The 17,477-nt window shown below is 30.0% G+C and overlaps 2 protein-coding genes across 2 annotated transcripts in view; both read left to right on the forward strand.

Moving 5' to 3' along the window:
- The window catches only part of LOC113371351 (dendritic arbor reduction protein 1-like), a 326,627-nt gene that overhangs the window by 205,527 nt on the left and 103,623 nt on the right, over positions 1 to 17,477 (forward strand). The window lies entirely within an intron of this gene.
- Positions 4,312 to 9,153, forward strand: LOC113364146 (protein C21orf2-like). The gene is made up of 2 exons (XM_026606625.1): positions 4,312 to 4,698; positions 8,584 to 9,153. The coding sequence occupies exons 1-2, from the start codon at positions 4,312 to 4,314 to the stop codon at positions 9,151 to 9,153; spliced, it is 957 nt and encodes a 318-aa protein (XP_026462410.1).

The raw sequence follows: 17,477 nt of genomic DNA on the forward strand, positions 1-17,477 counted from the left end.
AAATATATATATTTAAATACAGGGTATCCCAGAACTCAATGTTAAGCCAAAATGGGGTGATAATATTTATTGACCATAACTATTATAAAAACAAATTGAAAAAGAAGCATTTCCTCACGTGTTGAAAATTGAGCTTTTAAGTGCAACTTAGAGCTTTGGTGAAATTGACAATTCTATGGTTTATGGTGATCAACTTTTATTAATTTGTTAATTTAACTTTGAAATCGTAATCATAAATAATATTTCTAGAAACCCAGTTCAATAATAAAACTTATTGTTAAACTAAGATTTAAATTTTGAAAAATGTTCGACATTGAGAGTCGTCCCTCCTTAAAAATTGCACTATAGTATGTTGGCTCCATGAAAAGTAAGAGCACTTAATCAGGATTGTAAAATGATAAAATACTTGATAGTTTGCTAATAAAAAAAATAGACAAAACCAAACTAAAGATCTCTACCTCCAGTTCAAAGATTTTTTTGCAAGAAAATAGATGAAATTTTGATCTTTTTGCTAATTCTAAAGAAATGACTGGGACCAATCGTCTTGCAAAACCAATCAACCAACACTCTTATTGAGTCACTTAAATTTGAAATAGATTTTGAAAAATATATATTATATACAGGGTATCGCAGAACTCAACGTTAACCATAACTATTATGACAAAAAACGTAAAAAAATAAACTTTACCTCGTGTACTTTGAAAATATGAGCTTTTAAATGCATCTTCGAGCGTTGGTGAAAATGAGACCATTTTTCAGTTATGCTCTTGATTTTCATTAATTTCATTCATTTAAACTTTGGAACACTATTTATCAATTTCGAGGACCCCACTCATAAATGATGATCGATTGATATCGGTCTACAATTTATTAAAAAAAAAACAAATCATATGGCTGAATCATAAAATGGGTTGAACTGCTCCCAGAAGCGTGAGCTAATTTAAGCTCCAACTCCTCAATTCTAGAGGACACAATTGCCCCAAGTTTTGAATAATTAAAACTTTTTTTGAACTATGAATTTAACATTTTTCAAATTGTTCTACTTCCTCCTTCAAACAAAATGCATAAAGTTGTTGACAAGTTCCATAAAAATGTGGCGAATTTATTCAGGATTGTAAAATAGGAAATGCTTTAAAAAAATAGAAACCAACTAGAGCTGATGTTCAGGCTACTATTTGTGTGTTCTCAAATACTTTGATATTTCAAAAGTTTTTTAGTTTCCTCAAATTATTTTTTGCTGAATACCAATAATCGATCCACATTTGAAATGTACAATTGCATGGTACATGCTAATGTGTGACTCATTTAATGGTTTAATGGTAATGGTTCATTTAAGATTCTTCAAATTTTGCCAAAATGATTCACTAATACCCAACATTTTTTCTAAAAATATTTTTTGTGTGTAATATGGGGTTAATTGCAATTGTTGTATTGCAAAATTCTCTATTCATTCATTAACAATTAGAAATCGTTTCAAATTATATATTTCGTCCAGATTTTCCTTGTATTCAGAAAACATAAGAAAATGTCGAAACAGAACTTTGGAAATACAACGTAGATTTGCCTGTGTGCGTGAAACGTTTACGCTCTCTACGTTTCGAGGTCAGAACGCGTCGAAACGAACCCACACAGATAGAGCACGGATATAAATCGAGTGATACCCCCGTATAAATTCGAATTAGGCATGGTTCACACTGCAATCGTTTCATAAAAATACATAAAAATAATTGATGGAAATCGGTATTCGATTTATAAAAAAAAACAAATCACGTGACTAAGTTATAAAATGGATAGTACTGACCTAGAACTGGTGCATGACCTAAGTTAAACTCCAACTAGATTCAGAGTAGAAAAGTACAAAATAATCCACATTGCCATTTCACATCACAGTGCTCTAAATGTGCTATTTTCAATTAGACACATTTTTTATCTTTATTTTCAAGTATAAATGGACATCGCTACTGCACGATGCAAGTTGTCCAGATCGGGGTTTAAAATCAAGAGTCTGTTAACTTAACTATTACACCAGGAACGCTCATATCAATTATATAATTAGTTATAATTTAAAAGTTCTTGAAGAAACGTGAAATTTAAAGGTTACTCAAAAAATGAGCTTTATGTGTTTTCTACTGTTTTCGTTATTTTGTAAAACATGTAAAATTTAAAAAAATAGAAGCGTTTATGAAACGGTATATTTGTACTACTGTTTTTGAGTGTACCGACCCATATTTACCTTTACACAAAAATTCTCAAATTATCAAGTTTTTACATAAATGCGCAAAATTCTCGATTTTCCCAAAGTTTATTAGTATTTTTTCATTGTTTCAAATATTCTCGACATCAAAGCATAATTTTAATTAAATATTCAAAACGTAGCAGCTTTCACGGCCGTGTGACTTCTAGTAAGAGAGCTTGATACTTCTATCGAGAAATCTTTATCAGTAAGATTATCCAAGTGATAATTATAACTACATTTGATTATTAAATCAATTAGATTCTATTATTAAAAATATATCTAGGTTTACCTAAAAAATAAAGAAATAAAATAAGTAGAGGTAAAAATAGCACTTTCCGGCAGTACTGCATTAAAAGTAAAATATATATCATTTGTGTTAGAGAGACATTCTAATAAAAATATTTCGAAATTGATAAAAATTCTTAAGAAGTATCAAAAGCAACGATCACAATTTGTTAGTTTGGATTACCAGATAGAAACTAGCAATAAAAAATAGTATTTTTCATACATATTGTTTCAACATCAATATTTTTGATATTTTTTAAATTGAGAACGTAGTAAAAAACCAAGTAATTTTAAAGTTCATGTTGAAAAATTTAATTAGTTTTTTAATTTTTTAATTATTTTGTTAAGACAAACAGAAAGTTCTTTGAATCATTTAAATCGGACGCTTAGTTTTCTCAGAAACTACCATTTTTTGCACATTTAGTCTCGTATCTTCGAAATGGCTCGGCTTGCCTTTGCCAAAAACTAATGAACACTTCTCCTAATCATTACTAATTGAAAGTTTTTTGGATCATTCAAATCGGATGCTCCGTTCTCTCAAAAACTCAATTTTTATTTTCTGCACTCTTTGCTCTTTATCTCCGTAACTGCTAGACCTGCCTTTGCCAAAAAGTAATCAGCACATCTCCCTTTCAATAGGAATCGAATGTTTTTTGAACCATTTAAATCGGTTGATCCGTGCGCCCGAAAACGTGGATGAAAAATTGTATCCATACATACATACACACACACACATCCATTTTTTTCTGAGGTATGCCAAAATGTTCAGAAACCTTCAAAACGTCGAGAAATGCAAAAAATTTCAATTTCGATTTTTGGACGATTACAATAACTTACCCTACGGGAAGTTAAAAAAATATAGAAATATTAAACATATTTTATCTTATCTTCAATATTTTGATTTTATTATATTTTGGCTTGTAATAAAATGCCATGTAATTTTTCAAATAGCTATCACGTTTATTTGGAAAATTCATTGATATTTTATACTGAATTGTAATTAGTCGAAGATAGAAAGATTGACTTAATTTAAAAAGTACCTGAAGTAATGAACGGAATTTTTCGTAGTTTTGCCGTGTTGTTTTATAACATTTTCATATTGTACAATACGTTTTATTAGAGTATTTTGAATTTTTCTCTATATTTTCTAATGTTTCTTCGTCGGGCTCTCGTTCTAGAACGAGCGCCTCGCGTGTAGACCGATCCACGCCTTGTACGGCACCGAGTTTTGTATCTGCGCTATGTTGGCTTCGCTGTTCAACTTAGTCATTTCTGTACAGTTCTCTACATACATGGCTCTATCACAACAAAGCAAGTGTATATCAAGGCATTTTTTGATAAAAATGGATTAGTAATACTTTGATAATTAATTGTGCATTCATTCGTTCAGTTTCTGTGTACAGTGTTTATATATTTAGCTATGAAAACACGCTGAAATACGATGACGTGACATGATAGAGATAGAGACGCTTCTCTATTATATGTTTTTAGGTTCAAACCTAGTTTTATGAAGTTAATTTGTTATTAATACAACACAGCTATGTTGCATTTGGGAAAATATATTCGAAATGGTGTGATTCAAGTGTATTATGCCGTATAAAATGATTGTGGATTTAGGTTATGTGTATGTAATCAGCTGAAATGATGTACTGTCAAAATACAATCCTTAAACAAACGAATGTGTACACACAAATTTCTACAAAGGTTTCAAATTAAATTATTTGTTATTAAAAACAGTCACAAAATTATAAGTGATTATTCATAAGTCATTTACACTTAATTTTATTAATATGGCTCGATTAACATCCGACATGGTCTCTGCAAGAACCAAACAATGCGATATTGGTTCCGTGAAAAAACTCAATTGCTGGGGCACAGAATTGGAGGACGTATCGATTTTAAGAAGTATGCCATCCGTGGAAATCTTGGCTTTGAGCATCAACAAAATATCAAGGTTGATTGATTTCGAGGAATGCTGGAATCTGCAAGAACTGTACTTAAGACAAAACAAAATAGCGGATCTGAATGAGCTGTGTTATTTGCAAAATTTGCCGAAACTTAAAAAACTTTGGCTCGAGGAGAATCCTTGCGCTCAATTGCCAAATTATAGATTAATCGTGTTGAGGACGCTGCCTAATCTTGTATCTTTGGATAATGTGCCTTTTTCAGAAGAAGAGGTATATTTGAATGATATAAATATTGAAGTAGAGTTATAAAAAACCGTTTTTATTAATTGTCAGTAATTTGACTTTTGCAAGCATTTGTTTATGCTTTTGTTTTTTTCATTTCTCACATAATTTCAATTTGGGTAAAATACATTTTCATGACCAATTAAAAAAATATATATATGTATTCTTTATATTCAAATCAATGCCAGTATAAAACACATTTTTCTGTCTCTTTCTTCTATTATAAAAAAAAACTTAAAAACATATCCAAAACATCGCTATTTTAAAAATCTGGTTAATACTAATCATACTCTATAATGTATATATATATATATATATATATATATATATATATATAAGAGTGGTCCTTAATATGGACATTTTAGAATTTCCTTGCTTCCAAGGGCTCAAATGGTTCCAAATTGATAAAAAAACAATTCTCTGAAAGTTTTAGCTTTTAATATTGTCTTTTAGATAGAGCGCAATTCAATCAAGGTTTTGTATGGAAATAGCATGAAAAATTTTTGAAAAATTTTAAAAATGTTTTTTAGATGTAATTTAGCGAACAAATGAATTAATAAAACTCATTCATTTGTCGCTAAGTTATACCTAAAACATTTTTTTTAATTTTTCAAAATTTTTTCCATGCTCTTCTTTCCATACAAACTTTGATTGAATTGCGCTCTATCTAAACGTTAATGTTAAGAGCTAAAACTTTCAGAGAATTGTTGAATTGGGAGCAAAGAAATTCGAAAATAACCATTTTAAGGACCACCCTAACATATATATATATATATATATATATATATATATATATATACATACATATATATATATATACATACATATATATATATATATACATACATATATATATATATATATATATATATATATATATATATATATATATATATATATATATATATATATATATATATATATATATATATATATGTGTGTAAATGTACAAATATTCAATAAATATTGTACATGATAAAATTTAGGTGAATAACGTTTTCATGACCAATAAAAAAAATCTCTATTCTTTATATCCATAACAATATTTATTGTGCCAAGTTCTACTTTTTCGAATTTTACTAGCGCGTTTTGCCTTCGCACAAAAGCCTTACCTTTTTTATTGTTTAGTACAGTTGTATTGTCATTTCAATCACATTTTATGAGAAATTTTCCAACAATAAGTTAATGCGTTTCATCCGGAAGAAATTTTATAGAGCACGCGACTGTATCAAAAGACATTACGAAACCAGGTTCTCATTTGTCACAGTATGTAACTATTTGAACAAACGAGAAAATAATATATTAGATTGGTACAATTAATTTATATATTCGTATAGGTATATTTTTATAGGAAATGATTTTTAATTACGTAAATTATGAATTGGCTCATTGAGGCAACTAGTCGGTGAACGATAACAGTATGGAAAGTATGTTTGGTTTTCCTTGTTAGTTACATAAAATAATTATATATTTGCATTTTGACCATAGAGTTATGAAGTTAATTAATTTATAATATATCACAGCCATAGTCTTGTTAATAAAAATACTATTTATTAACTTCAGGAAACAAAAGTTTTTGTTGCCAACAAAAAATTCACCCATAACATCTTTTTCCTCGCCATTTAAGGGCTTAGGCTGGGCAGAATCGCCTGGCATTGCTCTCATCTTTTTAAAATCACATGCAATTAGTTAAACACATATATAAATTTTAACTTCATAGAACAAAGTTTATTGTAGTGCATATACATCTTGCTCATAAAAGTGAACTTTTCAGCTCCACTGGCAGGTACTTGTGCAGGTTAAAATTGTCTGCTAATTTGATTTTTGAACTGCTTAATGAATGAATTAAATCGTATAAAAATTTGAAGCTTACGGGAATATGATTGTTTTACCCTTTCAAACTTTCTACAGAAACAAGTTTTTTTTCGTACTTTCATACTTCTGGGCAACTATGAAAATGTGAAGCTTACGGGAATATGATTAATTGTTTTACTCTTTCAAACTTCCTACAAGAACAAGTTTTTTTTCATACTTTCATATGCCTGGGCAACTATGTTGTGCAGGGTTGAAATCTGGCAGACCATCGTTTTTGTAGAGCACTCTAAAAATCACCAGTACAAAATTTTACAGGAGTACCGTTATGCAAAAGGTTTACTAGCCTTTGGTCAAAAGTATATTTATGTGCGCATCTGAACCAAAATTTGACTTTTCGTCTACGTTTTTTCAAAGTACTCAGTCATCAATCAACTTAGTCATAAATTTTTTAGCGCTTATTGGCATTCGTCATGCTTTGCACACAAGAATCCGGTTTTTGGTACAGTTTTGCATTCTTGGCAAAATTCTTAAGTATTTCAAAAATGTTCTAAACGGTCTTAATAAACTATGTATCAAGTTAATCCATTATTATTATTATTTCAGACGCAATGGGCGTGAACAGCGATCACTTTCACGACTAGTTGCGTTGTCTATAGGAAATCATTAGAGCATTACATTTATATACACAGACAATTAATTAGAAAACGAAAGTGATTTATCAAAACCAGATTAGCGTTATATCTGTAATAATACGATCGTAAATAAACACTTGCAATAATAAGGAAAAGTTATGTCAAATATTAGGAGCCAGTTTATCAAACCAACTCGAAGCAGGGACCAGAAACCTTGGGTATAGAACTCCATGCTCTTTAAAGTAACCTGACTATTTTTGTCGTTTAGTATTAAAAATTTGCGTTTTTTCTTTATTAATTAGAGTTCTTAATTCTATTAGTATCCCCAAGTTGTGATATCAATGCGTTTATAGCATTCTACCAGCCTATATTAGTCAGCATTTGCATTTTAATCATTGTAATTAACATGTAGTTGACAAGGTCACATTGTGAATTGTAATCATGCACATACAAATATTATTAATATACTGCTAATGAAAACATAAATGTAAATATTTATTATAGTGATACTATTAATAACGAGAAATGCCTTTGATTTATAACAAATTCTTTGTCAGGAATTTTAATCTTGATTAGAAGTAAAATGTTTGTAATATTACAAATAGTTTTTGTTTTTACTAATTTAACTATTGAAATTTCTATTCGATTCTATATATTAAAAACTTGTTTATTGCTCTTGCGATGCATATGCGAAAGATCTTGAATTAATTGTATAATTTTCTAAACAGGTTTTCTAGTTAATTGTATCCAGTTTTGATAACAATTTCTGGTAAATATTTCATGTTTCGCTAATTTTTCTAATTAGTATTATTTTCTCCAAACAAAATTGTATCGTAATTGCCTTCGATCCATTCCACAGAAGTAGAGCAGGTTCAGGTAAAATCAATATTACGACAGAATAGACATATGCAAAGCTAATCGGCTGTTCATGACTCATAAAAAATTCAATAGAATTCATTATTTTTTCAAGACAATTCTTATACGCAGACTCTGTGGAATAATACTGTCTTTATTTATACATGTGTTCATAGATATTTGTTATGTATTCTGCGTGGGCAGATATTTAACTTGACGTCTTTACTGAATTTGTCTTTATATGGATATTTGGCGACCTTGTGGTATCAAGTAGACCCAAGGTTGAAGAAATAATCGTTTTGGCTAATTAAGCTTGATTTGAATAGTTTTTAATTGAGGAAATAATAATTATTTGGGATATTTGGTTAATGAACTTTTTTGGTAGTATAATTAAAATCATACATTCGGTTATAACTTGTCTAACATAAACTACAAACCTTCCATAATATTATTGGTGGTTTATCAATTATTTTTTTTTTGGTCATGAAAAACGTATATACCACAAGTATTTATACAATTAACCAATAAGTTGCTCTTCTTTGCCTAATGAATCTACGTTCCCCAAAATCAGATCCAAGCAGCCTCCAGATCCAAGGATCACTACGAGATAGAAGAGCAAGTATCAGAACCTGAAAGCAACCATTACGAAGAAAGCGAAGAAGAACAACCTGAATATGTATCACATCACCCACAACAACAAACATACAACAATCAATATCAGACCAGGAATCGCCCTGCTGATACCCGACCTGTTCGCCCTCAATCAGTAAACATGTCTGCCAGTGCAAGTCGTCAGAGGTTGGCCAGGTCGCCAGGCGATTCAGAAAGCAGTAGTCCAAGTCCTAGAACTAGTCCCAGAATGGAAACACCAGAAGAACCAGGCTACCAGAACTGGAGAAAGCACGAAACTGCAAGCCAATGGAGTACGAACTCGGAACATTACAGACCTCATGATCCAGCTTTGAGTGTCACTAACCAGGTTATTGGAAATCATCTAAAAGGTTTTCAGAGGAGGCCAGTGGCTAGAAATTCTAACTTGCTGTCTGCAGTACTTTGCTTGGTTAAAGAATTGGACTACCAAAGTTTAGAAGTTTTGGAGTTGGCAGTCAGGTGCAGAATGGATGAGATAGCGCAGCAATGACCGAAGGAGAACGGGAGCGACCAGCCACAGCTGGATGAAACTCCTGAATAAAAAAATTACTGGTTGATGTGCTCGTTTTTTATTTTAATAATACTCCGTCTAGTGACTGATTTTTTACTTTAAACCATTCATAATATATTAACTTAATATTATTTAGAGCTTACCTCAAAATATTTGGAATTTAAGCCGTACCTTATTAATTAGTACTGAACTTGATTGTATTAGCCTCCAGAATCTTGGAAGTTTTTACTTTGATGCGTGCTGTGTATTGATCCACAAACTTAGTAATAATAAAGAAGCTATGAGCTTGAATTTAATAAATAAGAAGCCTTAATTAGCCTATAATTAATGTTGCCTACAATTAGTACTTAATAGTAAAGCCTTAGGTGGAATTCGTCCGGGATACATGTATATAACGTTTGCAATAAAAGACGAAATGGTGATAACATGTTAAAAATAATTTTAATAAAATAATTAATGATACATTACTTATTAAAAAACTTAATGGTTAAAGTTTTTGAGATTTTGGATTTTGAAAATAGTACAAAATTTAAATAATGTTGAATAAGTGAATAAAAAGAATAAAAAATTCAAAGTGAACGTATATAGATAATTTTATTAGTATATAGTAGAATAATAAAATATATAAAATTGGTGTAGTTAACCAGAACACCACTCAAATTTATTGATATTTATTAATATTGTCAATAACTATTTACTTACTACATAGTTTTTATTTTATTCTATTTCAATCCGTCCTCGAATCAAAATTTTGAAGAACATCCTAACTTGTTATTATATAATAGTACTGGTATTAAAAAATTTATAATTTTCAAAGGATTTAAAACTAATAAATCGACTTATCAGTATATGGATAAGACTGGAAGGTAGTCGAACAATTTTCTCACAATTCTCATATTTGAAAAAATACATTTTGAGGAAAAACTGCACAATTTCAATTCCGATTTTTTTCAAAGATGTATTCTTAATTTCTTTAGAGCTTATTTAAAATATTGTCAATTAATTTGGTGAAATTTGTTTGATGTCTTTAATAATAATATAAACTAGAAATATTAATTTAGACTGATGTATTTGTAGTCATTATATTTTCTTGCCTAATTAAGCACATTACCTTAATAAATTAAGTTATCGACCGACTTAAGTATCACCTGCATGGAACAAAAATAAATTATGTATATATATATATATATATATATATATATATATATATATATTTAATAAATAGTTTATAGTATATTCATTAGCACTCCATTCATATCATGATTGAATTTCCACATACATAATAAACCTAAACTAAATTATTTGTTACAGCTTGTTTAATAAAATAACTTTAAACACAGGTTTTAGTATCAATTATTTCCAGGTACCGTACCAACAAATTCTTTTCCTGATTAATTATTGCATATCGATTATTCTCTAGGAATATAAATATTATTTTCTATATATTTTGCAATACCTTAGCGACTTTGCAAATTCCAACGGTATAATAGTGACTAGGAATTTATTAAATGTACTATTTGTTTGCTGGTAATGATTTGCAATATAAGCAAAACCGATGACCATGCATACTATTTCACTAGATAATTGACAGGATACAAAATAATGGTACTTATCCATCACTTGCTTAACCATAGGCAAATATATACACACTTGTATATGTAAATAAATATAGTAAATTTATTGACTTTATTTTATATCTATTAATTACCACTATTTGCATACAACTAATTGAAAAAGTGCAAATGATATGAAGCATTTTCTAATCTCTACAGTTTCTGCACGACCTATGAATTAATTATTATGCAATAAATTTAAATAATCAATTTGCGTTTAGAATTTCTGCTTGTCTAAATCTAATTATCATAAATTTTTTGCATTTATCTAAAACCATATAAAATCTGACGGTAAATCAAAAGTGACAAGTGCTAATTACTAGTAATTTACTGGTAATGAATGTAAGTTGTCTGTTACGGAGATTTCAATTTGAAAATTGAAGTCTTACGTCATGAAGCATGAATATTTTATATTGCATATATTGTCAGGCTTTTTTTTGAAAATTATCCAATTTGCATATGGATCAAAATTGAATTTCATATTAAACTCACAAGGAGAAGCTCCGGTTTCCTCGTCTGGGATATTGATGAAACTTTGCATGGTTATAGACTCGATTGTTAAAACTAATTCTTTAAAATATTACAGTCTTGTGCAGTAGTTTAATTACAAAATTTAATTTCTGCAAAATAAGCTGCCGGATCGCTTACATTGCTCATTTACAAAATGTAGTTATGGTCCTTGGTTAAGACGATTGACTTCCAATTTTTATGATCACATCAACTATTACAATGTACAAATTTACAATTATTGAAATCCTCTATAAAATCTTTATAATTTCTGTCTCTATACCGCAAGTAGGAACGATGGCACATATTGTCTTTTGTAACAATACCCAATTATCCATGATAATTAGCAATTCTTAATTCCCTGATTTTATTATTAACCTTTATCAGATACTCCTTCGATTACCGAGTCACACCTAATATTTCTCAATGGACAAATCTGTTTTACCACAAGTTAATCGCTTAAGAAGTGAAAAAATAAACTCTGGGCATTTGGCAACAATTCTTCTTAATAGGGAGTTGTGTGAACCGTAAGCAAAATAATAGGTGTATCCATGCAAAAACCCATTCTCTTGACTAACATGAAAATGCCTATCCGGCATTTTCTAACCCACGCAAATAGACTTCGGGCTGGTAGACGAAAATATTCATTAATTTATAAAATAATTTTCATGATTTTTCATTACTTTTACTAAACTTACCATAAGATTACCAATTAACAAAATACAAACAAGCAACAAGTTGAAATAAAGAATTCTATGCTTATTCCTTGCAAATGTTCAGAAGTTCCAGACTCGATACCGGCTCAGGCAGTTTGGTGTCAAGTAGCAGTAACATCTTTTACAACTTAAAATAATAGATAACAATATGTTTCTCAGTGAAACTAGCCCTGCTTGCATTGTAGCATCAAAATTCATCAGTACTACAGATATTGTCATAATAAGTTCATCACATAGAGATGGGCCAACCTTTTTGGTTGCCATCTATAAAAAGTCACGTCGTTTAAGAAGTCGTTTAAGTTCTCATTGCTGTTAAAATATAAACAAATCTTCACAAGAATACAAATATAAGTGTATTTTTTCTTCATTTTTTCCTCTGGATCCCTGACTAGGACTAGATGTGTTGATGGACTGGAGGCGCGTGGGCTGATGCCTGAGCATTTTTTTAGTTTAGTATTAAAATAGAGAGGGATGTTGCTCAATTCTATACTAAGAGTGGCGTTTTAATAGCCTCTTGTTGGTGAATTGATAATATCATAGGCTTCACTAGGCGATGAATCATCAGAGTTGATGCTTTAATGGGAAAATAGATTTTTTTTAGAAAGAAATAAGCGATTGTGTCTGCATTGGCGTTTGGTAGTGTTATGAAAGTCATTATGGGAAATGGAGCGATGTTATTTATAGTCATGTAGCTTTATGGGATTCTATACGGTTGTAAATATTAGAGAAATATGAGATTTAGCTTATAAGGACACGGAAAACACTAGCTTAATTTATCTGTCGGATCAATTTAGACAAATCCGATTTCTAACATGCATAATATTCTTAGGTAATGGAATAATCGCATAATTTCTATAATGCACTTTCTATAGATTTAATATTTATTGAACATTAATATTCGTGAATAAATAAACAAATGTTAAAATTTTTGCACTTTCCAATATAACTGATTGGATAGTAGTATTGAAATTATAAAAAATGCATGGACAAACTATGGTCCTTTGGCATCTGAGAATAAAATACAATACACTTTGAAATGCGGGATCTTTACAGTATTAAATTTCACATTTTATGCGTTACTAGTAAATAGCATTTTTATTCGATTTAGTAGTTGTATTTATAAATAATATTTATTAATGTTTTTAAAATTATCTGCATATCTAACAAATTTTCTCTATTGGCATAATCATTAGTATTACCAACTATCATGAATGCAAATTCCTTGTACTTACACAATTATATGTAGTTTTAGAAATTGCAAGCTTAATATCTGTAATCTATATTTGATAAAATTATAGCCTTTAAAATAAATACTAGTAAGGAGGTATATTTAATATTAGTGTTTAGATACATACTGAAGCAGTTCAAATTTATAGTTCCTTGAATTGGTGATTTGTTTTAGATGCTTGGGATACATGTTGTACGATATTCCAAATGAAAGAATGAATTTTGGAGAATTTTAGTTTTTAGTATGATACATTTAATTATAACTAAAAAGCTTTTAATAAGCTATTATGTAATAGAGCTTCTATTAATGAATCTAATCAATAGAATACTAATTAACTTCCCGTAGGGTTAGTTATTGTAATCGTCCAAAAATCGAAATTGAAAATTTTTGCATTTCTCGACTTTTTGAAGGTTTCTGAATTGAATCTATGATTTGAATGGTTCGATTCCTATTGATAGGGAGATGTGCTGATTAGTTTTTGGCAAAGGCAAGTCCAGCCGTTTCGGAGATATGGAGCAAAGAGTGCAGAAAATAGAAATTGAGTTTTTGAGAGATCGGAGCATACAATTTGAATGATCCAAAAAACATTCAATTCGTATTGACGGGTTTTAGTTTTTGCAAAGGCAGGTCCAGCGGTTTCGCAGATACAAAGCTAAATGTGCAAAAAATTGCAGATTTTGAGAGAATGAAGCGTCCTATTTAAATGATTCAAAGAACTTTCTGCTTGTTTTAACAAAATAATTGATTTTGAAAAAAAAATTGTTCCAAAATTTATATCCAAAATCGAAATATATTCCAAATATTTCATTCTAATTATCGAAAATAATTCAGATTTTATTTTTAATTCTGACTAAAGTTCTAATATACTTCAAACAAATAATTTCAACATTGCAATTCAGTTTATATAATTCTTATAAATATTAGACTATGTTAAAATATTTATATTAATCTATTTGAGAACATTTGATATTCCTCGAACATTTCGTTAAAGTACGGAAAGTTCCAGCAATTTGCCTTAAGGCACGATGCCATACACCCCACTAGTTAATTTTTAACTTCCCATAGGGTAAGTTATTGTAAATCGCTTACATATAATTTCCAAACAACGTGAGCTTTTTTTCTAAATTTTCTTAGGAGAATTAAAACCAATACTATCACCCCGTTGTGTCTTGACGCTAAGGTCTGGGACACCCTGTACATATATATACATATATATATATATATATATATATATAATCTAATTTTTAATCGCATATACTTGTACATTCAGTGCGAATAATTATTTATATTATTGTTTTCCATGTTTTCGAAATGATCATATATATGCACTAAAAAAATCTTAAAATGAGTCTCTTTTATTCTATCTCCCAAATTACCGATGGATGCAAAACACTTCCGTCATGTCCAGCATACTCATCTCGAACTATGCTCATAAATAATTTCATTCATACATCCGACTGGTTCGACACATACCGGATAGATTTTCAATCAACTCGTGTGTTATATTCTGTCTTGTCGTCGTTTACCTGTTTTATTTTCTCGTTCCCGAAGCCATGAATGAATCTTGTGCGTCGACTACGTTTGACCCGCAACACGTGTAATTATTTGACCCCAACGGACCCAAACAGACCAGAACCGAGAACCTGTTCGCGCTTCATAGAGATTGATGCACTCCGGAGATCGGTCGCGATCGTTCCGGTTTTATTTATAACAAACTGGAAGGATCGGGATTTAAAAGTTATGGTTAAATATTATATCCGTCGAAGTATGAGCTTGGTCTATTATATCCGTTATATATTTTATCCGTGAAAGCTTGGTCTTGCAACCACATGATCCTACTTCTGCCAGCCTAATAACAATAAGTAATTATATCATTTTGTACTTCAAAGGGGGCGTCCATAAATCACGTGAGCTAGTTTTTAAGGATTTTTAGACTCCCCTCCTTCTTGGTGATACGTGGTGATATTCAAAATTACTTCCACACCCCCACCAAACATCACGTGTATTTTTAGTTACGTGTAAAAACTATATTTTTTTATTCTTTTTTTGAAAATGTTTGAATTCTTTTTAAAAAATCAGTTAAGAAATAAATGCACGTGATATCCTTCCATACCCCTCCACCCCCACGTGGTATTTTGTTATTTTTTGTCAAATTCCTCCTCCCCCTAAAAACCTCACGTGATTAATGGACGCCCCCAAAGTATAGAGCTAGAATATCCTTTAAAGTAAAATTAGCCTTTTAGGCCATTTTGTACATATACATTTGTATATATGAACCACAGGGTTGCATTAACACTAGGTTATGGATAACTATATCACAGAATTTCATAGAACACTTAGATCTGATTGAATATTCAATCAATAGTTTAACTAGTGGTGAAGGGCATCGTGCCTTAAAGCAAATAGCTGGTACTTCGAAAATGTTCGAGGATTATTAAATGTTTTCAAATGGATTACTGTAACATTTGCTAATATTTACAAGAATTATATAAACTGAATTACAAAGTTGAAATTAATCATTTAAAGTATATAATTACGCATTAGAACTTTTAATCTGAATTATTTTCGATATACAAAAAATAAACAAATGTTTTGAAAAAAATACCTTTGAAATGAAAAAATATCCCAAAAGCAATTGTTTTGTCAACACAAGCAGAAAGATATTTGAATCATTTAAATCTGATACTTAGTTCTCTCAAAAACTGCCATTTGTTGTACATGTAGCTCTGTATCTTTGTAATGGCTGGACTTATTTTGCCAAAAACTAATCACCACTTCTCCCAGTCATTGCAAATTGAATGTTTTTTGGATAATTCAAATAGGATACTTGGTTTTCTCAAAAAGTCGATTTTTGCAACGTATGGATATGCAAGAATTTTCATTTTCGATTTTTGGCCCATTACTATAACTTCCCCTATGGGAAGTTAAAAATAACACAATAACGGCTAATGCATTTCGCTATTATTTAGTTCAAATATTTTGCTCTTGCATCTTAGAGCTTTCGGGTATAACAAACATTTGAACTGATTGCGAGTAAAATGCACCAGCAAAATTATATCAAGAAACTTATTATTAAACGCTCTAACTTTTGATGAAACTTGCCAACACAATTAGTACATTTTTTAAAGGTCAAACTTAACCGATTTAAAAAAAAATGAATTCAGAGTTCAACGAAAAGGTTCATTTCTTGAAAACTCGTGGGCAATGTGTAATTATTTTTGACTGTGATCCTAAAAATGTGAACATATATGCAAACAAATGTGATTATTCAAGTATCATTTTCAAAAGTCAAAAAAATTACCATATTCTGTCTGATTGCCAGTCGTATTCAAACACTAACAATGAGTTCAGGAACCATCCAAAGTCAATTTTACCTTTTATAGTTCATATGGTTTGACTTTTGTGTTTTATTGCCAAATGTCAAAATGTCAGAGAAGGAACAAACATATCAACATAGAAATAAACCACATCATACGTAAACTACATCCACATTTATACGAGCTTTCCCCGTGGCAAAATTTCAAGAAACTCCAATAAAACAAAGATTTTATTACATCTTCAAGATTCATGTGTTCAGGGTTACAGTGGAACCGAGAAACATATAACAAGCTATACATAAAAATTATATTTAAAATATGTCCTGGTGCACTAGATTACATATGTAATTAATATATCAACCTGTGCCTGATAATACATCACTCGTTGGTCTTTTAACTTTTTATATCCCTGCAGAATCCGATATGGAATCGTACAAAATATATGTTTTGTTCTTTTTAAATAGCCATGTTTAACATATGGTTGGCTACCAGATAACAAAACACATCTCATTATTATGATAAATGATATTTGTCATGGCATTCTTGAGACGTCCTTCTCACTAATCACTGATTCCGATCTGTGAAGTTCGAACCCCCGTGAAGAAGATTAGTGGACAGTATCTGGCTACTGGCTTATTTCATATCATATGGGACACAGATAACGAATTGTATTAATAACAATATTTATTCGGTCGTACGTTTACTATCTGAATTAATAAAACCATACCTGACACGTTTTGAAGTATATACATATATTTATTTATTTTTTTCTCTAGCCATAGCACGGAGTAGTTAAAAAATAGAACAGGTACTTAAAAAAGAAAAACAGAAATACTATGTTTACAAAGAAATAATTACATATATAACTGAAATATATGTAACAGCCATGCATTTATATCATGGATATTAGGAAGTGTCTCTT

Source organism: Ctenocephalides felis, unplaced genomic scaffold, assembly GCF_003426905.1.
Source record: "Ctenocephalides felis isolate EL2017-DRISC unplaced genomic scaffold, ASM342690v1 CF-g0.4_SCAFFOLD_00845, whole genome shotgun sequence".
In the NCBI taxonomy this organism is placed as follows: Eukaryota; Metazoa; Arthropoda; class Insecta; order Siphonaptera; family Pulicidae; genus Ctenocephalides; species Ctenocephalides felis.

What these genes read in the sequence shown, in the direction of transcription:
- LOC113364146 (XM_026606625.1), top strand. Translation starts at nt 4,312, where the DNA reads ATGGCTCGATTAACATCCGACATGGTCTCTGCAAGAACCAAACAATGC. An exon ending in TGCCTTTTTCAGAAGAAGAG is followed by an intron (nt 4,699 to 8,583) that starts GTATATTTGAAT and finishes CCCCAAAATCAG; the next exon opens with ATCCAAGCAGCCTCCAGATC.